Raw genomic sequence first — 23759 nt, 5'->3', positions numbered from 1 at the left:
CTATTGGCATTCAGTCATCGCCCGTTTTTGATCATGGCCGGAAAACGCCAAGCGAAAGGCCAAGGAAAAGATCGAAGAAAGGCCAAAATTGGCTTTGAACTTGACAGGGTTCTCTCCTCCTCGCTGCATACATAGGAGCGTGACTGTGCACCGCTGCTCTAAGGAAGAAGGACGGCGAGGAGCAAATGTTTAACTGCCGGGCGCGGTCGTCGAGCGGCTTCTTCTTGATTGTCACCGTTGTCGTTCGTTCCGTCCACGATTTACCGCGGAGGGGGTTTATACAGAAGTTATAGAGAGAAAAAAAAAAGAGGGAGAGAAAGGGGCGGCATTGTGTTCGGAGTATATATGCATTCTCCTTATTACAGACATTGTTGGAATCTGAAGCTTGTCGGGATAGCGGGTATATAGAGCCGGACCCGTGATGGACTCTCTCTCTCTCTGTCTGTGCGATTTGGTTGGCCCATCTTAATATCGACTGTAGCACTGGGAATAATATATACGGCCAGGGAATGGAATGGACTGGGCGGATGATGCCGGATGGTAGTTTGGCATCGGCGCCAGGTTGTTGCCAGTCCACCTCCTCCTCTCACTCTCACTCTCTCAACGGATGACCTGCTTCTATATACTGCGCTGCTTCTATATGCGCTGAGGGGTGGCGTGTATAGGAGCGCTGGCAACTATTCAACTCTCTTCTTTTTTTTTTTATTTGATACTATTCCACCCATCGTCGTTTCCAACTTGTCCCTTCCAATAACTCACCGATTTTTAGTATCGTCTGATTCTGCCTTCAACTGCATTGCATTTAGACGGGTCAGTCGGAAGTTTTACTGATGGCATAAGCTGCTGCTTTCTACATCTCTTCTTTCTTTTTTCTTTTTTTTTCTGGCCTATCCGCTTTGGATTACATACTTGAAAATGGGGACTCTGTGTATAAATATTTCCAAATCTCATGTATTCAAGAGTCGTCGAGCCTTCCGCGCCGCAACTTTTTGAGAAATTGATTTACATCCTGTATAATTATGGCTCTCATTTTGTCAGATTTCCTGGCAAATCCACTCATAAATCCTTTAATTTCCCATGCGTACTTTGATTTCGAGTCATTTCCCTTGATTTCAAAAGTTGGCTTGGTTGGACTTTACGAGATCTAATCAATAACATCGCGTACGCATATAAGTGGGGCAAGGACTTCCGCAGTTTGGACCGGTGAAATATAGGGGCAGCAGTTATATAAGATTTGTTTTGTGAACGCATATTGTATGTATGGTCAAAGGGCTTTGAGTAATGGCGTGTGTCTCGCCGTACAGCACAGAATTATTGGCTGCTGCTGGCGCCGTGAAATCTAATTGGCAGCTGGAAGAATCTCTCTCCGCCGGTTATAATGAGTCTGCTTGTTTTCTGATTTATGATAGGGGTTCCTGGTGACCCTCTTCTTCTGCTTCCTGAACACGGAAGTGCGCAACACGTTGAGACACCACTGGACCAGGTGGAAGACGACCAGTCGCTGGCTCGAACATTCCCAGAACCACAGCAGCCGAAGTAATAGGTGTGGCACGGCGATCAACAGCAAGCGCAACTCCAAGGATGGATCTCGAGCTCCATGCGAGAGCACCAGGTGAACCAACCACTTCCACACTCTCCTATACCTGCAACACAAGGTTGTAGGAAAACGGCTGGGATATAGTCTCTGTCGATGTAGTATATACAACGACCATCACACATATAAGATATACCGGGCTGTATACAGCACGTATAGAGAGAGAGAGAGACGAACATGCACGCGTATGTATAAATAACAATCACACACTCGGCAAGTATCGAAAAATGGCCGTCTCTTCATTTCTTATTCATGAAGCGATCGACGGGAGAAAAGCGAAACATAACGAGAATGGGGCTCTCTCTTCCATCCAGCAAAGAGGAGGACAAAACACAAAAACATGGCCGGACCATTCGCGGAGGTCTCTCTCTCTCTCTCTCTCTCTCTCTCTTCTCCCGCAGTCCCGGCACCCACCAACGTCCTATTAAACGCAACAAATAACGACGCAGAAAGGCAGGGATAGTATAAGATGATCGTGTCAAAGCCCAAGAGAGAGAGAGAAAGAGACGACCAACGGATGAGTTTAACGATCTTTGACGAAGACCAAAAAGTATATATAAAGACTCTCAAATCGACAAATGCTACATAGTGTATACAGCAGTGACTCTTTAGAAATAAAAGGAAAAAATAGTCAAAGGTCTACAGGGGGACGGTCATCTTTTGTTGTAATCTCCGAATGGAATCGTGGAGAAATCCCTTTGGTCTTTCCAAACTAAAATACTAAACTGTCAACTGACAAACATCGGATTGTCGTTTGGCTGCAATAGAGAAAAAAAAAAGCAATCCCCGATGATTACTTTGATGGCCGCAGATGTTTGAAGGAAATGGAGCCCAGCAGAACTTTTTTATTTTTATTTTGATCGGATGCGGATCGATACGTGTTGGAATGGGAAAGAAAAAAAGACCACACAGAAAAAAAAAACATTTACTTGCGCTATTCTTTTTTGTTGTTGTTGTTGCGTTGTTTGTACATTTCGGGGGTGATATAAGCGACGTAAACCGTATTTCTTTTTATTGACTCAAACGAACTGCTCACGGGACGTGTTCAACGCTGGAACGTTATTGTCGTGTGATGTTGCAATTTGACGAAAAGTTCCCCGGAGTAATAAATTCGCCATTCCTGATTTTTTACCATAAAACTTGTATACGTACAAGTGCATACTTTAGAGAATTAAGATGGACATGTTCAACTTACGTTACAAACGTGTATGTACTTTGCAATATTTGAAAATAATTTGAAAGTGTCATATAAATACCGCATGTATAAAAATCAAGTCGTGAATGTTGTCAAATTTCAATTTGCGTAGGCTGTACAGTAACTTCCCGGATCGCAACCGCTGTAAGCGAGACTCGTCTTTCAGCGAAGTGACGACGGTCGCCTCATTTGGTCCCAATTCAGCCATCCATTTGAACACGCTGGGACCGTTCAACAGCAACGGTAAGTCGTGAATTTTTAATAAGAAGCGGTTGGCTGTCGGCATATAAAATCACATCAGCAGCGCTCAGGATTTTGATTTGTTGATTTTTTCAATCAATTAAAAACTGCAGCGCTGCTGAGAGTCAAAGTCAAATGATCTTAAGCGCGGGGCATGACGACTTAAATATTTGTTTAAAAAAACCGCACATCGTTTACATTCACATGAAATGGCCGTGACGAATGTTTTCGATTCCGGTTGGTAGTTGAGGATGAGGACGACTTCGGGACAGGAGGGCGAACTGGACGTTGTTGTCCGGACACCAACGCGAATGACTCGAGAAATTCCGCTTGTTAATCATCAGATGGTGTGGTGGCAGGTCATCAACCGGGCGAGCTATCGATCGGCGCCTCGACGTGTTTGCTGACCAGCAGCAACGGTGGCTCCATCAGCGGCACGGTGACGGCCGTCGGCCGCTACGGCGACGACTGCGGTGAACGCTGCGACACCAACCTGCTGGAAAATCAAGTCTAAAGAAGAAGAAGAAACGGAGTCAAGCGGGGGGGTTGGAGTCCAACTTATTACGCTCATCAGCAGCTCACCAAAGTTCTCTGCAAAACAATCAAATTCTCGAAAACCCTCCAAGAAGCGAAATACTAAAATTTTGGACGCGGACCACGGACTGACGGACCACTTGGGTAATGACGAACGGGCGCTGCGCTTGTTGGTGACCAACGCGATGGAAAGAAAACACACACACACACACACACACACTGCTGGCGCGGGCAACATAAGGAGAAAGCTACAAGAACCAATCATCAAACACACAGACACACACCCAACACTTTTACACGCAGTTGAGCGAGCGGACGACGCGGCGCTTGTTATTGTTTTTTCTCATCCAACACCTCTCGTCTTGGCGTCTATACTCGCACATGTACATCTCTCTCTCTTTCGCTTATCTCTTTCTCTCTCTCTCCCCACGTATATGTGTACTCTCACAACACAATCTATATTTACATTCTTCCCAGTTTGTGCAAAGGCTCAATTGTATGTCTATGTTGCCAATGTGCGTGTTTATGTATATATCTCGAGCCATATATACTCTCCCCAAAGTCCCACTTTATAAGCCCGTCTGCTATGATTGTTGAGTGCTGTAGCCTAAGGCACTCCTTCCTGCGTGTAGACACAATACCAAAAAATCAACAGCGAGGAGTTCACCGTGTTGCTCTTCGGTTGTGTGTTAGGCCATCCACGGCAGCGCATCCGTCAAAATCGGGTCGTCGGTCGTTTTTTTTCGTGTGGGTGAAAACGCTCGCCATTTTCACAGCATCAGTATATCCCTCAGCGCATTTTGTGTATGTAAGGCCTCGATTCCGCCACTCTACTAGATACTTTCTTTGATGATGAACCGATGCGGAAGTCTAGTATGCGCACTCTGTTAAACTACTATACGTACTATTGATATTATAGTCATGTTTTTGGGTTATTATTTTGCAAATGCGTCTCCGCTTTTCTCTTGTTGTTTCGTTCTCCCCCCCCCCCCCCCTTTTTTTTGGAGTCGATTCCGTTTCGTCTTCTGGCGAGGAAGGCGTTTGAAAACGAAGACGTCCTCATTGAATTTAGTTTCCCTGTAAATACTATTTTCTATTTTGGAAAGAAAACAAAATTGAGATCTGTTATAAAATCTAATCGTCGTTACTTGTCATATTTTGTGGTTGTGTTACAATTTTTTTCTTTGGAAGAAAATGAGAGGGGAGATATTACGCTTGACCTCCACGCTCACTCGTGTTTTCTGGTTCGAAAAATTCATCTATACAGTCTTTTGTTTTTGAAGTTTTGATCGCATAAATTGTACTATATATTATTTGAACAGTTTCAATTTGTCTTAACTTAACAGGAATTTTTTTTAATGGTTTCTTTCGATATTCCAATCTGCAGCAAACCCATTTTCAGTCGTAGCTACGTATGCGTTCCAAAAAGAGAAAAGTGGAGCCAATATTTATCCATCATTCATCTGCGTTGTACATCCTTCCTGTTCTTCTGCCGCGTTTGGTTACTTTCCATGTCCAATGAAACGTTCGTGTTTCCCAGCCAAGTGCTAGCTGTACACACTTTTAAGATCCACCGGGAAAGACTCGCAGCGCATATAGAAGCTCATCTGAATGTTACTTTTATACACGGCAGTCTGTGCATATTACACACACACTGCTGGATGCAGCAGAGAGTGGGAAGGAAGAGATGAGATGGAGTAGAGGAAGCGATCCGTCAGTGATGCAGCAACCCATTTCCCAAAGTGAAAGGTACAATATATTGAAGGAAAGCAGATCTGTCTAGTTTTCTTTTCCCAGACAGCTGCTGCTACGCATTCAATTCCATTGGGCTCGGAGACTATGTGTGTGCACTGTACATATTTATAGACCCATATAACTCATATTACATCTTTGCGGGAGAGCGTCGAACCCAAAATGTGCAACCAGCAAATTGTATTGCGTTTTTTCTTTTCATTCTTCTCTCCCAAACAAATACCCCCAGCAACGAACTAAACAGACAACAACTAAACACATGAAATTTTTCTACCTGTGATACAACGACTGACCGTACGTGTATAAACAACCAGCCAAAAAAAAAAAAAAACAAACAAAAAAACAAAAAAAAAACAACACAATACAGAAACAAATCAGATAAAAATAACAAAACAGAGTACCTCCATATTCTATGCTACAGTATAGAGCAGAATTCTCTCTCGATCTATCGTGTCCTTCGTATCGAATCAATCAATTATACACAAAAAGACTTGCCACTTTTTGGTTGTCATTCTCCACAAACGCACACACAGACAGGCAGACACTCTCTCATATACGTTGTATGATCATATACCTGTACATAGTGCAGCAGCAGCTGTTCTGGTCCTTATATTTTCGTCTTGATTAATCGCTGTTGCATTGTTATAAATATATCCTGTCGTCTATCGTGTGACTTGATGGCAATGGCCGAGCCAAATCCAGCTGCTCCAACATAGGAATATGTATACATCCACACACGATTGTTGTTTTCTACATCTCCTCTCTCCGGTTATCAACTTTTTGTACATATAGATTCTCTTGTGTGTGTTGCATTGCAGTTCGTAATTTTTCACGCTCCCATACACGCCCCACCGAAAGAAAAAAGCCCGTCGTTCGCACACACCAACAGCAACAACAACACCCACACGAAACAACAAATGTACACGCTGTCACGAGGTATGTGCGCTATAGCTGTCGCTGATGGGGGGTTCTCCCTTTTTCTGTTTACTTCCTTGTGCGCTGGACTTTGATGATGAAGTATGTAACCACTACTACGATACACACACGCGTTCCGCACCTATGTACCTATTTCTTGTATTATTTCTGTTGTTTCCTCCTTCTTTTTTTCTATCCCCTCTCCCGCGTCTGTATAGTAGTTGTGTCGCTGCGGCTCATCAGATATGGGAGGGGGAAAAAAATAAGGAGCGCGTGTAATGCGTCTGGCCAAGATCTATACGCCAACCAACTGCTTCGGAGAACTCAATATTATGAATGTGTACTGTGTGTGTGTGTGTATTGTATACTGCGTTGTTGTTAGAACGTGTACAACTATTTATCTATCAATCGTTATCTATTCACACCGCCACGAAATATGTTGACGACCTTCGTCGATGTTTAATGATGTCGACTGTGTGTGTAGCAGCAGCTATAGGGCCGCGACAAAAAAGGCTCTTGGCGTTCGAGAAACGTATAAACATATATAATATTTTACTCCATGCATGTGTCGTTGTGTGTATGTCATATACTATATGCTGCCGTGCGCATTATCCTAATTATTCATCCTTTCATTTTTTGGTTCTCCATTTTGTGTATCGTGGCAGTTTTGTCATCTCTTGTCGGAGGGTATTTTTTCGTTGTCACTATGTCGTTGTCGTTCAGCCCACACACATGTACGCACAGGCACACGTGCAGATGCTTCGCTATATTATATATATATATATATACAATTATACATAACTATACATTTACATATATATTGAAAAAATATACCTATTCATGATGTGACTGAAAAAACCAACAAAAGAAAAACAGCGTGTCCAATTTTAAAACGAAGCCGACGAAACCGAATAACTGGGAACAAAATGTTAGACGGCGAAAGAATAAGTGCTGCTCTGGAAATTGGTATTACATCACCAAGATATTAAAACCAACCCAATAAAAACTCAACGCAAGTTTCTGATGAAATTCATCATTTCCCAACTCACGATCGTATACAGCTGGGAGACGTCAAGCCAATTCCGCCCTAAAAATAAACTCTCGCAATTTGTAGATCCGCAACACGGAAAGACAAAAGGCAACAAAGATGTCATGACCCTGACTATCGATTCTTTTTTTCTTCTTCCACGGCCACAAAAGGAGCAAAACCAAAATGGACGCTGTGTAGCGTATACATATCGCAAACTATATACTACGGGACGCTAAAACAAGGTTACTATTAACTCCGGTCGCGAGTCGTGATCGATTGGTTAAGCTCGCACAGTCTTAGCACCGTGACCGCATCGTCTTGAAAGAGAAAATCAGATCAAATCAATCGGATTAGTCTAACAATACCATTTTTCTTTGAGATAGTATACATACATGAAGGCCAGTCAGCTTTTTATACAGCCCGTTGGGTGGCTGCGTCCCGCGGCTCTCGTCGTCATGTCTATAGTTCTTTAAGGGACCATTCCGACAATGTAGATTGGGATCCCCTCAACAACTTTTAGCGACTCAAAGTCACAGGGAATCCAATTCGTGTATAATAATATAGTGAGCAGATATTTCCAGGCACTCTGGGGGGACACGGGAACGAGCAAATATTCACGACGTCTTTACGCGCGTATTTCAAAGGACGGAAATGAGATTGAAGCTTAATATTTACGAGGACCTTCCCTCGACATAATAAACGTCTTTATGGCAAGGTAAATATTCAAATCGGAATGTAAAGTGTCATTTATCGTTATGGAAAGCGAGACGCGCCTATAAATGTATTTTTGTTGCATCGTCATTCATTGAACCTGAATTTTGCCGACAAAAAATATCGTAAAAATTATCACGCAGACTTCATCATAGGGTTGTAAATTGAATTTTATCATCTATGACGATGAGCTTTGTACTCGATTAGATTAGCATTTGAAATTTGGATTTTTTTTGGTTCGCAATTGTTCCACTATCACCATGTAGCGGCAATTTTGGTAACTAATCTAGTAATCTTAACTTACGTGCACAGTACCTCTACCGCCTAGAGTTGATCAGCTTACATTAAAAAAATTAAAATGACAAATGTTCGCCATGCTTTCAAAATATTGGTAGGGGGAGACCGGACCCACGGACCCACCATACGCCGTCCCAAATTAGACAGTGTTAAAAAAAAACAAGTAAGGCTAGATATTAAAAATCAAATATTTACATACATTTTGTGTAGAATTTGATTCTGCGTCTAATAAACTAAGTAAAAACTATAGTTTTTTAAAAGTTTTTCTAGGTTTTCTTTTTAAATTAAAAAAGCACAAAAAATTCCTTTTTCTTCTTATTTTGTCCTGTTCTTTTTCGTTTTATTCCTGAACCGTTAGTCTTAAACAATATTTTAAATAGTAAAACTATAGGTTTTTCATTCGACTACAAAACTTTACAGTAGCTACTTAAAGTTTCCGCACAGCTGAGATAAGCTTATGGGAAAACGGGGTTTAAAAAAAGTTTGCCAAAAATCAATTTTTTGTCCGACGAAAACTATTTTTGTACTGGGGAATCTTAGATAGTCTAAGTTTCATATCATCATGCTTGAAAGTTTTTTGAGCAGGTGAATTGCCCATATGATTGTATTTGAAATTGACGGAAGATATACTAAAAATAACACCTTTCCCCTTTTTAGATTTCTTTTGCGCTTTTCCATTCTCTTCTTCTCTTCCTCGATCTCTTCTTTCAACTTTCCCACCAGAATGAAAAAAAATTAGAGGTATGGTGTGCTTCCTAAGCTATACCTTCCGTCAATTTCAAATACAATCATATAAAAATAGTTTGCCTGCTCCAGAAATTTTCAAGCATGTCTGTATATTTTTTGGGTTTTTTTTGTTTAAGGTAGGCCCTTTAAATTTTAAGTAAAAATTCCGCACAGTCGAGAGGGCCAATAGTAAATGATAGGCCTACTACTTTGATTTTCTTTTACGGGACGAAAATAGGGCTAGGTGGATTCATTAGTGCTTAAAAAAAATAGCACCGTTAGCTCTATAACTGCAGATGGTTTACTATACCATGCTATATGAAAAATCATTTGAATTTTGATGTGAAAATGAAAAGGTTTTATTTCTAAGACATTCCCCCCCTTTCCCCTTCGGTAGTTGACGATTTTCCAAATACAAAGATTTTTTAAAAAAGGTCTTAACGATATCCTGTCATTTTTCTCCCCCTCTCATAATATTTAAAATCTCGATATTTGGAAGTAACTACGGGAGGGGGGGGGGAACAAAGGGAGAAAACATTTTCCGTCCCGTACAAGAGAGCCAAAGTAGTATCATTTACTACCGGCCTTCTCTATTGTGCGGAAACTTTTACTTCCAATTTAAAAGGGCTCTTACCGTAAACAAAAAATCTTCCAAAAATATATGATATAAAACTTGCCCAACAATCGTTTTCGTCGTACGAAAACTGGATTTGGCGATTAAAATAAAAACCGTTTTCCCATAAGCTTCTCTCGGCTGTGCGGAAACTTTAGGTAGCTACTGTATAAGTGAAATATTTGCAAAGCTTAAAGTAACGACGCAATTAACAAGAAGATGATCTTTTTTGGGGAGGGGGGTAAATCTGGACAGTGCCGTGGGGTGATTTTGGACCTGTAAAAGGTTTGGCCTCGGGCAAACTTCGCCCCCGTTCCCATAAAATTAAACCTTTGACAATCTATGGGAAAACTATCCCCCCACCCTTTCTGTCTGGTTCCATCATTTAGTTTCACAGCCAAACCATAGGCAGTATTTATTTTTTAAAAGGGGTGGTTGAATTTTTATGGAGGAAACTTTACATGATCCAATATTTGGCGTCGTCGTAGGGCACACAGTGATGCTGGGCAAACGCAGGTTTTCAACGTGCCATCAGGTGAATCTTTGCACTTGTACAAACAGCAGCAAAGGGGTGTTGACGCTTGGCATGCGGAAAGTGCTACCCTTTAGATATTTAGCAAATTTCCTTCTCAAAGGAGTTAAACACCTAAGTGGAACCTAAAGAGTGTGCACTGGCAGCCTAAATGAGAACCAAACAAAAAAAAAGGTTATAACTTACCAATTGCTGCCTTTGTTTGGGAAACGTGTTGATTTCCCGTCAGTCCCAAAAGTCACATGACTAATTAATTGATTATTTCAGCGGCAATCGCAAGTAATCTGCTTCTCTGAGGTCCCCATTTATGGCTGGAAATTACTGCAATCTGCGAAGAACAAAAACAGGTTAGAACTGATTAGCACTGATTGAGCTAAATGTTGAATCACTAATTCCTCCGATTCTTCATCTCTAGTCCCACAATCCTCATCTTTTGATCGTTTGAGGGATCCCATATAAAAGATTTTTCAATCGAAGATTAATTTAATGTGTACCCTATATTCATTTACAAAGTACTAGACTTTAAAAGCTAGTCGATTACCTCATGACTGCTGGATATGCAAGCGGACGATATGGTTGTAGATGTTTCAGTTAAAAACCCTAAATCTCTCAGCGTACGTTTATTTTTGTTATCCATTGAAGCCACGAGATAACATAACTTATAGACAATTATTCAATAAAAAGTTCAACACAATGAAAACAAGCACGGCCTGATGGAATGGTGAAAGCATTAAAGAATCTTTTTGATATCACTTCTCTATGTTTTTCACTTTCGTCTTCAAATTCAATTTAAGTATTTAATAATATAGAAGATCACCTATTTTAATACACATTATTTACACACAGTAATTTTTTTTTTCATTATTTTAGTTGCTGTTTGGCGCATAGGGCAGCTTTCCCCTCTAGCCCCCCCCCCCCTCTGGCGGCCCTGGTTGCAGTTAGACATGCAGCAAATGACGATCTTATTCTGACAGCTTGGATTAAGGTGCCGGCAGTAGCCCAGGCTTTCCGTACTTCAAATTTTGAATGTACTATTTTAGTTGCGGCAAAGCTAGAACCAGAGCTATAGAATCCCTGGTCGGTTCTCGGCTGTGTTGGCTTCCCTATCCCGGTTTCAGGGTAAACGTAAGCCGATTTGGAAACTGGAATGAGCGCTCTAGTGAGTGTGTCAGCTACTACGCTCAGCTACTTTTGAGAGCCTAGATGACTCTGTTTCCAGTTTCCAATGACAGGCCCCGCCCTAAAACCCCCTGAAAATCGGCTTACGTTTACCCTAAAATCGAGATGGGGAAGCCAACACAGCCGAGAACCGACCAGGGATTCTATAGCTCTGCTAGAACTGCTAAAAAGCAATAAAAGCAGCAAAGCAAATCAGGAAAGATCACAAATAGACGGCCAATAACTAGCAGACGACGTTTTCTTCGTTGTTTTCCTCTACGCCGAAAATCAAAATGATGGTGTTTACGATTAACTCGAGCTTAAATTTAAAGACAAAGGTCAAATCTTCTTCGCCAAAAATGCCAACTACTCTATCGATTTCTTTTGCTTAAGTTTCACTTTTCTGCGTGAAGTTACGTCAAAGACTTAAAGACAAAAAGACTGGCAAGCGACGCTATAACAATAACTTGTGTTCATATGTTCGCGCTCTAGAACGCGTTTGAGGGGACATACTACAACGGTGCAAGACAACATTTATACAAATACAATAAATTTTTTATCATAAAAAACCCAGTTTGTTATTATAAAGAACAGGAGAACAAAATAAGACAACAGTATTTGCATTTTTGGAACACCTCAACTTAAAAATAAACATCATTGCACATGATGACACAATCAAGCTTAAAAGTGGGCGCCATTCACTTTTAAGCTCGATTGTGTTAGCATTGAAATTTAGCCTTGTGGGTCTCTTAAACATTCTAGGGATGCTCTAAAGGCTGTTACTGAGGGAGAAGGAATTTTAATATCGAAAACGCATTCCTCAAAAAATCCATAAAATGATGCCAAATACTGAGGGAAATTTAAATTAAATGCATAAAACGAGCAAAACAAGTTAACGAAAGCAGTTGCAAAGTCGTTACCACACAGTATTATATCACGATCGATAACAATCCAGAAGTTTGTAGGAGTTTCCATCGTTCCCATGCAGCAGATGAATGGCTGATTCAAATGAGGGTCTCGCGTTTCGCTTAATTGAATCAAGTCAGCATTATCCTGTAAACACAACACAATAAAAAATTGCTATAGTTATAAATAAAGACAAAAAAGAGTAAACTTTTAAACTGAAAAGAAAATTGCCTTTAAAAAGACTATCAGTCGTTCTGTAATCAAACGAAAATTAACTTTTCGGAGTTTAACGATGCTTGGAGTCAGCTTTAGTAACACGAAAACGGCCTTAAGACATTCTGTTAAAAGGTAATTCGTGAAAAATGACAAATTAACTCGAAAAGTAGACTATAATCAACTTACCGTCAGGGCAGTCAGGAATGTCCATGTTTTTTCTATTAGCCAGAGCCAATATTTTAAATAAGAATTTTTTTTAAAAGACTTTTTCGAAGTTCTTGGCATCGGGATAGAGTAACTGAAATTCTACCTGAAACTTTAAGAATAAAAATAAGTTAGCTGAAACATCTCGAACGTATTGCTGTAGCACATTACCAGAGATCCATTTTGGAAGTCCTTGAAGCGGGGATATTCTTTCATGATGAGACCAGGTTCAGTCAGAGTTTGTTTTATTTCTTTTTGGCGATACCCAAAAGTCGCCTTGCTGTACTCAATGATGACTGTGTCATTATCTCCTCCAGGCGGATGACTCTTCAACCATTCAACCTGTAAATATAAACAAAGTTAAAGCTTTTATTGTGGATTGAATGTTATTTAAAAATAAACCTTAAACTGGCATTCGGCTTCATTGAAGATGTAGTCGGCATTTTTTTTTACATGAGGCCGTTTCGTGAAACGCGGTTTTTTTTTATTGAAGAAGAGTCCTATGTTGGCCTCTTCCGGCGTGGTTCTTCACGATGAACTTCCCTCAGTCTTTTCAGCCTTGTCTCAATAAAACCAGATCCAGTTGTTTGATTATAGAAATGAAAAGAAAACACTTTGCCATCCACGTTGATTCCCAGGCAAGGAAACGCAGCCACTATGGCTTCACCAAGATTTTTTCTTTTCTCCGTCGGGGGAAATAAGTCGAGTTTTCCAGTCAATGTTACTAAGCGATTCACTAGGATCTGAACAATTGTGATGCGCTCTTTTTCAGTAATGAAAGCCTCAAGTCGTTCCAGGTAGTTTTGCACAATTACTTTCCCCTCGTCGGTCGCATTTAAAATGTCGATGACGTTGAAATCAATCACCTACAAGTAAAGTAAAAATGGAAGGGTTTGTTACTTTGATCATAAAAACTGAACGCGAACCTCTGCAGTCTACTATTTAGCAGGTCTGCTGTTATTTTATAATGAGAGTTGGTTACGTAAACGAAAAGGACAAGCTTAATTATAAACGGAACGATACCTTCCAGAAAGTCGTGCATGCAATCAAGGACGGTATGTTCTGCAACATGCAAATACCTACACTGATTTAGAGGGCTGTCGAATTGTACTCCACTCAACGGAATGTTGTCTTTGCTGATCTTTGCTTCCTCTATGGCTGCATTGTAATTTTCCTTGGTTCTTAAAATTCCAACTTTACAACTTTTAATCAAATCTGAACGAGAAATTAAACAAAGACGACAAAATTTGGCTGAAGAAGTCCCAGCAAACCCAAAGAGTTGATGGGCACCTTTTGAATCTGCACAAACATTTACAACAGCACCTCGGAGCCTGAAACCAGGTTTGCTTGGAATATCAAGAAGCATTCCCTCGTCAGACTCTAGTAATTTAATTTCTTTCATGAATTCATCAATAACAAACCGGAATTCAGAGTCTTTTAAATTCTTACTATTACAAACAGCAAAGCACTGTATATTACTCAAAAGGGAGTTTTCGCACTCAGGAAGGTTTAAAATCTTAAAATTGAACATTCCAAGTTCATGTTTCTTAGTTTTGGAGCCCAAAGGATTAGTTGATTCACATTCATCAAAAAATATTTGTAAACGAAGGGCATTTTTTACTTTGGAAAACAATTTATGATTCCTGAAATGAGAACTGTCACGATGCCCACGAAGAAAACCATCAGTACTAGGAGATTCACTAAAATATTTATTGTAAAATTCAGCATTAGAAAATAATCTACTCAACGTTTTCCTAATAGAGATGTACTGGAAGGTATTCTTTCTAGGCTGAGTTTCCCCTCTACTATTTACAGTCAGTTCTGGTTGATTGTTATGGCCTACGCACTTCGCGACTGGTTCTACAAATCCCATATTACTGGTAAAATAACGAATCCTTTTCTGGTGAGAATTCAATTTGCTAGTGGCTTTTTCAATGTTGGTTAATGCAAATTTGTTTCTAAATCACAAAACTGAGCAACATCTTTAAAGAAAGTATCAATATTTTTAGCAATGAAATCAATGGCAGAATAACTAACATTGTGTTTGGCCCTCAATTCAAGAAAGAATCTAGCTAATCTCTGAGTTGTTTTATCTGCTTCTTATGTTGCATTCGCTTGGTGAAAACTGTCCTGTTCTGGATCTGAAATGTATGAATCATTATGACGTAGTAAAGGATCACTAACATCGAAATCAGTTACTCCTGGTTCGATATGTTGAAAAGAAACATCAGGAAGTACTTGTCTAACATCTGGTTGTGGATCTTTAACTAAACAATTGATAACGTGGTCTCTATATTTAGCAAAACTGTTGAAGCCAGTCTTGCAGTCAGCGTTCCCACAATACAAAGTTCTGTTACTATGACCGGTTGTTTTAAGGAAGCCATGAAAAAGATTCGAGTGACTTGTCAGTTGAGAATAATTGCCTTTAACTATAACTGAACATAAAAAGCATTTAAAAGAATCAATGGACATTTTGGAAAAGAGTCTCACCAACCAACAAACACACAGTACAGAAAATGTTCAACTTAAAATAGATTCCTACTACATAGATATTACCTAGCAATTTTTCTGGAATTCCAGCCGGCAATTTTTTAGTCGACAGGAGATGCAACAGCAGGTCTTCTGCAGATAAAGTTGAGATACAAGTTTTAGATTCAAAGTTTTAGTCATGAATGTAACAGTCAACATTATTTTCTTATCAATTAAGTGCTGTTCTTTTCTTTTTTTAGAGTATCATTCGAGGATACTTCGTACGTATTGGGCAACAGAGCATTCTGTTTTTTTGTCTGAATCCACATTTGAAACGTTTACGTCGGATACATCGATGCTTTCCTCTATTCACATGTATGTAAAACACATGTTTTTCTTTTATTTGTCTTTAATTTCAAAATTGTTTGTTAACATTGATGCATCGGATTTTGACTGTTATAAGATGCTATACTGAAGTTGTGATATTGTTTGGGGCAGTATTGCCCTCTTGGCTGCACAAAATCTTCTCTCTCAGCAAATTTTGGAAAGATTTACGTATCTTCACTGCAAAGCTATTACAACGAAAAATTATGAAAACTTAGGATTAATTTGGTGTGTACATTATCATTCTGGTTATCTATCAGTATCATTATCTTCTGGTTTTAGTTGTCGAATGAGGCGTTGACCAACCTCAATGGGAAACCCTAGCAAAGTTTTTGCGGGTGGAATCCCGTGTTGAACTGCTGTGGCTCTACAGTGTAATGTGTGATACTGGTGAGTCACACTGGTGTAACACTTCTTGTTCGCGGGATATGGAGCGAATCACACCGGTATTCATTCTACAGTTTATTCTCTTTGGTTTTTTTACTTAGTATAGTTTTGTAATTTCACCCTGGAACGTTCTGGGAATATACACCCGTTTAAACCTCAATTTTGAACTAGTGTTCTCTTCATTTTTTTTTACTCACGCTTCTAAAAACTAAAAATAAATGGTGCTCCAAACCAGTACTACACCCTTTCCATTTACTGGTTAATTATTCCAGTTTCAAACCCATCCTATATACTGGTGGGTCGTTCCAGTTTCAAACTGTTCAGTTGCACTGGTATACCACACTAGTTCTTAACCGTTGCAATCTTAAGTTGACACTTCACGGGAGCCACACCTCGCAATGTGCGAAGAAAACAAGCAATGTCTTATTAAACACAAACTTAGTTGAATACTGGCTAGTTTATTTTGAATCACACCGTCAAATTGAAATAAAAATTGGAATTCAGTAAAACACAATAATAAATAACGCTATCGCCGGGGAGTGATGGACTGATACAGTCCATTGGGTCTCAAAAATATAAAAATAAAACCAACAAAAAATGACTTCTTGAGGTGCGAAAACCAAGCCACATATTACATGTCAATAGCAGAACACATTAAAGGGTGAAATTGTTCATTAGTATTTGCAGTCAATCAATGTGTTGTTTTAATGTAATCCCATCGTTATCTTGAATGTGCGGTCCTGTTGGAGCATCAATTACAACCTCATCTTGTTCGTTATCGTGAGAGGTGGCACGAAATTCGCGAGCGTGCGTTTTTCTAGCATCGCGTACAAGCTGCTGGATTCGGCCCCCATTTAATTTTTCTCCTTTCTTCTGAGCAAAAATACTCGCGGCCACTAAATTGCATGGAAAATATGGAAGTTAAAATTTTCGAAACAAATCTGCCAGTCATCATGTTATGTTTACCTTCAAAAACAGCCAACAAATTGAAAAGGCCAGCCATTCTTGGCCTGTTATCTCTGCCCCTAGGGTTCATTTTCCACTGGAAACTATTGCTGACATCCTTTGCTACCAGGAAGCCCAACTTGGGCTTCCTGGTAGCAAATGTACACAGCCAATGTACACAGTTGAAAAGAAAGGTTTTCGAAAATTTGTAAATAGGCTATTAGGCAAGTAAAATTCAGATAAGGTGCCGAAGATTCTTCACCAATAAAGTGAATGTACTTTTTGCCAAAGGGAAGGAAAAACTTATGAAAGATCTTTTAAATGCCAAATACGCTTGCACAACAGCTGACTGTTGGACAACTCGACGAAAAAGCTTCCTTGGTGTGACAGTGCATTGGCTTGATTCCAATATGCAGGTGAATACTTTAGTAAATATTGTGTTGAAATGTTGTGTTGAATATTCTGTAAATTGTGTTGAAAACGTATGTACTTTCCCCCTTTGCAATCTAGCGGCGATCGCAAAAGAGATCACGACCGCGATTGTTTTTTTTTTTCTGTTGATCGGGACCGGGATCGCGATCCAAAAAAAAAGATCGGTCACAACACTGAGCCCAACATCTGATAGAAAAACTTGTTAACCGTTTTAACTGTTTTCAGTTTTTCGACAAAAACAAAAACCTACAGCATTGAAAATGGAGATGGTAAATGGAAATAAACGTAAGTTATTATAACACGTATGCTTAAAAGGCTTACTGCCAAAGTGTTGTCTTGTAAAAGTACATCAATGGCTTCCACAGCCTTCGTGGTCGTTACTGGTAATTCTTTTAAGTACGTGTCTACCACAGATGTATGATGATCAAAATCAGTCTCTGCCATTTTGTGGATTGTAACTTTATGCATTTTTTCAATTTTTTGGTCTAATGCCTCCAACTTCTCCACAATTAATAGATACTTTGTCGACATGGTGGCTTCAGTGGCACTAATTCCATTTTCAACACAGGTTAAGCGTTCAAGGGCTTGATGAAGAACATGCTGGAGCATCCAAGGTGGCTCGCTTGTAAGACCTGAACAAAGAATGATTCTCGCCCTTCCAGTGAAGTTGCAATCTACCCACCTACAGTAACACAATAACTTTAGCATATGTTTGAAAAATACGTTGTCATAGAGTAGTAATACCTGGAAAGAACAATAACTCACGGCACTAGTTAATAACGAATCCTCTCCACCATGCTCTATCTGAGCATTGCTGGCCATTACTTATATCCTAAAACGAACAAACAATAACTCGTTATAGCCCCTTTGATTATACTTTAAAAAAACCACGGGAAAATTTCTAACAGTAAAGGGACAAAACGACAGGTTATAAAACTTATTATGTGTTTAATTACCAGATTATACACCAAAACTAGAAAACCACGCTTTGAACTTCACTTCCATACAACAAATATGATGAACTCTGTCTGCTCTTTCACGTTTCAATAGAATATGCGTGAAAAAAAAAGACGGATGGTGTGCGTATCCATCTAAGCATTAGCCCTGGTATCCAAGGTTACTACGTCAAGTCGTCTGTAGCTCTTGAAAACTGCGCAGTGCGAGAGTGTATGGAAGTTGTTACAAGCTCTTTATTGGAAATATTTCTCCATAGGTAATAAATAAGTATATACATATGTTTTTGTAGTTCACAGGATAATACCTCATCTTAAATTATATCGTCTTTGTCTGTGTGAATTCAGTGTCGCTAAGAAAACATTCAGACGAAATGTAAGATATTGCAGCAAAATAAGGTGACCAGGAAGTTGACGAAATTCTTCTCGTATGTGGAATACAGCAACGTAAAAGAAAAAGGAAATTAAAGCATTTGACACCAGAATACCACAAGCGACTGAAAACAGAATTTCCGTGATAGCTTTACGGCCTGTCATTTTGACACCATATTATTAAATCGTCATCGCGGAAAATGTGGATTAAAACTAGAATTTTCCTCGTGTGAGCACGGTGTTAATCACAAAGAAATGCGTAGCAATTGCTCAATGTGCGACACCGGTATGAAACTCTTATTTTCCCGATAAACGTCTTACACATTCATTAACGGATATTAATGGTTTTTTAATCCAATTTTGTACGCACATAGTTCTAGTGTCACACACCTTAAAAAATCTCTAGAAAAAGTTTAAAATTCCTGTTTCATGGTGCACTGCACTTGTGTATAACGCTGTTCAACCTGGTTTAAAAAAGGGACATGGACGAAAGAAAAAAACACGTGCTTCAAGCTGTGTACTGCGGGGATAGTATCAGTATAAAACGCTGTTTTAACAAGACAACTGTCGAAGACATTTTCAGAGAGGATTTCTATTACAAATTGACCGGTGCGTGAAGAACACCCACTTTGAACCAGGAATTAAGGGTTTCAAATAAGTGTTTTGCACTATACCAGGTTAACACCGAAAATCTTTGCTAGGGAAGGTTTTTGTCAGATGGTTATCTAAAAGATGGTTATTAATAAATTTGAATCGTTGAACTTTATGTGTAAAAATCCATAAAGTTAATTTACGAATATAGTAATCTTTTTGGTTATTACCAACGAAATCGGTCGGATCGGATAAAGCTAGGCTTTCTCCATACCACGATGACGATGCTTTCCAGATTGCATCTGGAACTAATTCATAGTCCTTGCTCTTTTCTAAATCTCGTCTGTGACGACCTCCTTCTCCAGTTAAGATAGTGGCCTAGATATGCATAGAGCAAACATCAGCATCATCCTTTGACTGGTTGTGTTGGTCAATAACTGCATTTCTTTGTTGTGAATAGTCTGCTTGTTCTTGCAGAGCCACACACAGTTGAACTTGTGTTGCAACCAGATCCGAATGTATTTCTTGCAATCCAGTTGATAAATCAAGTCAGTTTAAGTCAGTTTCCAAAGACACGTCAACAGACTGACCAGAATCAATTCTTGTCAGTTCCCTCTGCAAACACCAAATTAAATATTTTTCCCGACTTTGACTAAACATTATCCGTGTAAATGGGAAAAAGAAAACTTTTAGAATTAAAGAATTTAGGGAAAAAGAGCATTGGAAATAAGAAATACATTACAACCTTTAAGACAACGTAAATGAGAACAGCTAATCGTTTTGGTATAACACTGTCCACTTTGAATGGAAATTTGCAAACAGGACACAGCGTGCTTATTATTACATTTTCTCTGCGGATCTCTTTATCTCTTTCCAAATTGTCGTAGTCCATTTTTTATGAAAAACTTAACATTAGAGAGATATCTTTAGATGGTAATAAATTGAGGCACTAGTGGTTGGATATCTTACGCGATGACTGTTAAAGAAATCTTAAATAAAGCACAGATGAAAATGTCAACTTTACAGCAACAAAAATTTGACCAGCATTCCGTCGGCGATCAATATTCCTCGATCAATTTCACCTTTTCTTTAGACAACACATTTTTCTCCGTTTTTTCCCTACATTTTTCTTTTCAAGAAAGGCAACGATGGCCAAGTTTGTTTTCAGTAGCAACAACCAATGAATTGCTAGGAGATAATTAGTACTATCCGTCTTCTCTTTGACCACTCGAACTAAGCAGTGGGATCCGGGAAAAACCTCACTCACTCGTCCCCTTTTCCAATGACTGGATGGAAGATTTCAAACGCCTTCGCGTCATCTTCAATGAAGAAATTTCGTTCTTTGGCAGTCAATTTTCTCAGAAAAATAATTATAGGGATGTGAAACTTAGTTTTCATGTTACTTTTAGACTTTGGAGTGGATTTAACCGCTTCATGAGCGAAGACATTTCCAAAAACAATACAAAAGAAATTAAAAAGTTTTAAACCGAACCAATTTGTGCTAAGCTCTCGAGTAAAATGAATGATACGATCTTCTGCAATGCATATTAGAGAAGTAACAACATTTCGACGTTTCGTTGTTTTTCTTTTCAAAGAACGTTACGTGTGAAGGTCAAATTCATCCACGGTGCAATTGTAATTCATAGAATCATTTTTCAATTTTATCTGAAATTTCCCTTCGGAAAGCCGAATCGCACGCATTTGGATATCCTTTTCGAGTCAGTTCGTTTGAATGAAAATTCAGTTTTATCACACACAAAATTCAATCTTTGCAATAATTGTGGAATTATTTTTTTCTTTATTATTATTAATTTTTAAATAATTATAAATTATTATTAACATTTTTGAAATGGTTTTGCAAAATCCTACTATCTCACTGTTTGAACTCATTTTTCCTCAACTTTTGCTTTGAGCCTCTCCAGGCCACTTTAGCTGTGGGTTGCCATTTCTTGTTTTTGGCCAATTTTGTGTTGCTGATGCACTTTTCTCTCCCTGAAGTTCTCTGCTGGGCAGAAGTTTCACCGAGACATTATTTTTGGGACTTCACTGGCTTCTTTGCTGCTTCTTTATCCAGAGTTTTCTTCTTGGATGCAACTTTACTAGGCTGCTTCCCAATTTTTCTCTTTGTTCGTAACTCTTCAGTTTTCTCATTTAAAAAAAGTCAACTAATGCAATTAAAAGGTAGAAATGTGGGTAGTTCTATTACAGGGCAGCTCGATTGATGTATGAGATTGTGAAAGCAGTGTACTGTTGTAGGGTTGTTTTTTACACTTCAACATTATTACATTACGTTATTAACTACAACAATACATTGCTACGATACTTTTCCTAGTTTCTTCCCAACCCTAAACCCAGTGTTTCAATCGAGCTGTCCCGTTAGAAAAAATGACTAAAAATTTGTAAACTTTTTAATGTAGTGTGCAGTGGTAGCGTAAATGTAAGTCACTAAAGTAGACTTTTACCAATTTATCTTTAAATTCTTTCGTACATTTCTCTTCAATTATTTCATTGGTTTATCGCTATCCCCCTTTTTTAAATATCACTTTCACCAACTAACTCCGTCAAATTTAAGTGATAGTGACATAACTTTTGCGGACAACATGCAGAACTTCGGAGTTCTATATTTATACTAAATAAGTTTAGACGGATCTTGACTGTCATGATTAAACAAGAACTCAGGAACTCCATATCTTGGTCTTAGGGCATTAACTAAGTGTTTAGGCAAAATTATTTCACAATACTTGATTGTTGAATGTATTGAAAGATAACCATTTCTTCTATTCATCTTTCTAAATGGTCTGTATTTTAAAAATGTTTAAAAGATTAAAATGCCAGTGACCAAGAATCCCGATATAAAGTAAAATGTTTTTTCATCAAGTCTTCCGATATTGTAGTTGGGACATAATCCCTTGAAGTTTGCGACACACAAAAGTTATACCCTAGTAGTTCGTAACCAGATTTTTTCCTATTAGCTCGTTGAGCACGTTAACTTGTTTCATTTAAATGAATATTTTTAATCCATTGTGATACTTGCTTTCCATTTTGTATTTTTCTCAGTAAATGACCATGATCTTAAAACAATATTTTAATTCTATGTAAATGTAATGTTCTTTCTAAAAAAATATGTCATAGCTCCTCTTTAACTTCTTCCATCTCATCTGTTGCATTGTTTAACGCAATTTAATTTTTATCTCCATTATTGCCAGCATTTGCTTTTGACCAATTATCCATCATTAGATCATATTATTTATTAACTTTCTTTTCTAATAAATTTGGTCTATTTGCCTAAAGTAGATAATGATAGTGACAAAAAACTTCCGATATTGTAGTTGGGACATAATCCCTTGAATTTTGCCACAAACAATTTAATTCTATGTAAATGTAATGTTCTTTCTTGAAAAATATGTCTTTGCTCCTCTAAGCCTTATACACAATGTGATCTAAACTTTTCTTCAAGTACAAAACGTACGGTGCATTTGAAAAAAAGTCAGCAGGATTAAACCACTTATAGGTGCGGAAAATATTTAACAGGTTTTCTTACTTAAATTTTTTTCTCCACTTAAAATATTATATTACTTAATTTTACGTAACCTACTTTATACATTTAATTAACTTTATATTACTGAATGTACACAGAAAATCCCCACTTAAAATTTAATTCGATATGAATATAATAGAAAATTATTAAAAGCAACGTCAATTGAATATTAAACCAACAAAAAAATACAAAAATTAAGTTTTTGAAAAGAACAACCTAATGCGATCCTCAGATTCAGGACAGTGCTCCACTATTTACCCATAAAAAATTTTCGCAAAAACGTAAAAATTTTGAGCGGAAGTCATAATAAAAGAAAGGCGGTAACTTATACCACGCTGTTGTGGAATACCTTGAAAAAAAAACACCGAAAGCATCGATGATATGATGTGGAAATTCGACAAATATAGTAGGTGGTTGCTTTGTTTTTGCTACTGGTGTTTTTTTCCGTTTTTTTTTAAAGTTAAATGTATGAACGTAATAAATAAATTGTTTTTTTTAAATTTTTTTATTTCAGTGACGGGAAAAACCACAATAGCACATACGTTAACAAAAAGACAAAGTGGATTTAAGTATGGCATAAATGGTTATGTTGAATGCATTGATTTTTTCAAGGAACCAGATGGTGTGCGTTTTCAAAACCCTGGTCACTTAGCGTCAGTCAACCGTGTCAACCAAATAAAAAACAACTGCTCAAATTGTTTGCGTAGCGGACCGGTCATGATGGCTCGAAACATTTGTTGGACGTTACCAAAGTTGGTAAAATTTCCAAAAACGTGTCCCACTTTTTTTGTTTTACTAGTTTCGAGATCCAGCAAACAAGAGTCAATTCCTAAATCAATATATGAAAATTTGAAAAAAAACCTCACTGATAACCAAAAGTAATTCATTTTTACAATTTTTCTTATTACAACAGCAATAACTTCATTTATCTTCTATTTTTAGGAAGATTTTACATTTCCTAAAAAGGAAAACGAATTTGAACTACCAAAGTCACGTTATTGCTAACATTGGACACAGCGGTTCAATATTAGAAATTTTTGGTGTATGCCACACACATCTTACTGA

General features: G+C 38.4%; 2 protein-coding genes and 1 long non-coding RNA gene across 7 annotated transcripts in view; 1 reads left to right on the top strand and 2 right to left on the bottom strand.

Annotated features, from left to right (window-relative positions):
* Positions 1-5686, top strand: part of LOC124344598 (diuretic hormone receptor-like) — a 35676-nt gene extending 29990 nt beyond the window's left edge. For 2 of the 5 annotated variants that reach the window (XM_046798198.1, XM_046798197.1), the window contains exons 10-12: positions 1410-1612; positions 2902-3032; positions 3374-5686. In XM_046798198.1, the coding sequence (XP_046654154.1) occupies positions 1410-1612; positions 2902-3032; positions 3374-3543 (504 nt within the window). In that variant the 3' untranslated portion in view covers positions 3544-5686. Of the gene's footprint in view, positions 1-1409; positions 1617-2901; positions 3033-3274 lie in introns of those variants that run through there. The other 3 variants (XM_046798199.1, XM_046798200.1, XM_046798201.1) reach the window with 3 other exon arrangements.
* Positions 5687-11823: 6137 nt separating this feature from the next.
* On the bottom strand, positions 11824-13483 carry LOC124341904. The gene is made up of 5 exons (XM_046794861.1): positions 13026-13483; positions 12795-12965; positions 12606-12735; positions 12435-12541; positions 11824-12350 (listed from the first exon to the last, which is right to left on the bottom strand). Exons 3-5 carry the CDS (start codon positions 12628-12630, stop codon positions 12030-12032), a joined length of 453 nt encoding a protein of 150 aa, XP_046650817.1. The 5' UTR covers positions 12631-12735; positions 12795-12965; positions 13026-13483; the 3' UTR covers positions 11824-12029.
* Positions 13484-17578: 4095 nt separating this feature from the next.
* LOC124342359 lies at positions 17579-18270 on the bottom strand. The gene is made up of 3 exons (XR_006918786.1): positions 18197-18270; positions 17985-18072; positions 17579-17922 (listed from the first exon to the last, which is right to left on the bottom strand). It is a non-coding gene; the product is annotated as an uncharacterized LOC124342359 (long non-coding RNA).
* Positions 18271-23759: the final 5489 nt, after the last annotated feature.

The sequence above is a fragment of the Daphnia pulicaria genome, chromosome 6 (genome assembly GCF_021234035.1).
Source record: "Daphnia pulicaria isolate SC F1-1A chromosome 6, SC_F0-13Bv2, whole genome shotgun sequence".
In the NCBI taxonomy this organism is placed as follows: Eukaryota; Metazoa; Arthropoda; class Branchiopoda; order Diplostraca; family Daphniidae; genus Daphnia; species Daphnia pulicaria.
Note: the sequence above shows the minus strand (reverse complement) of the source record. Positions and strands in the feature narration are given on the sequence as shown.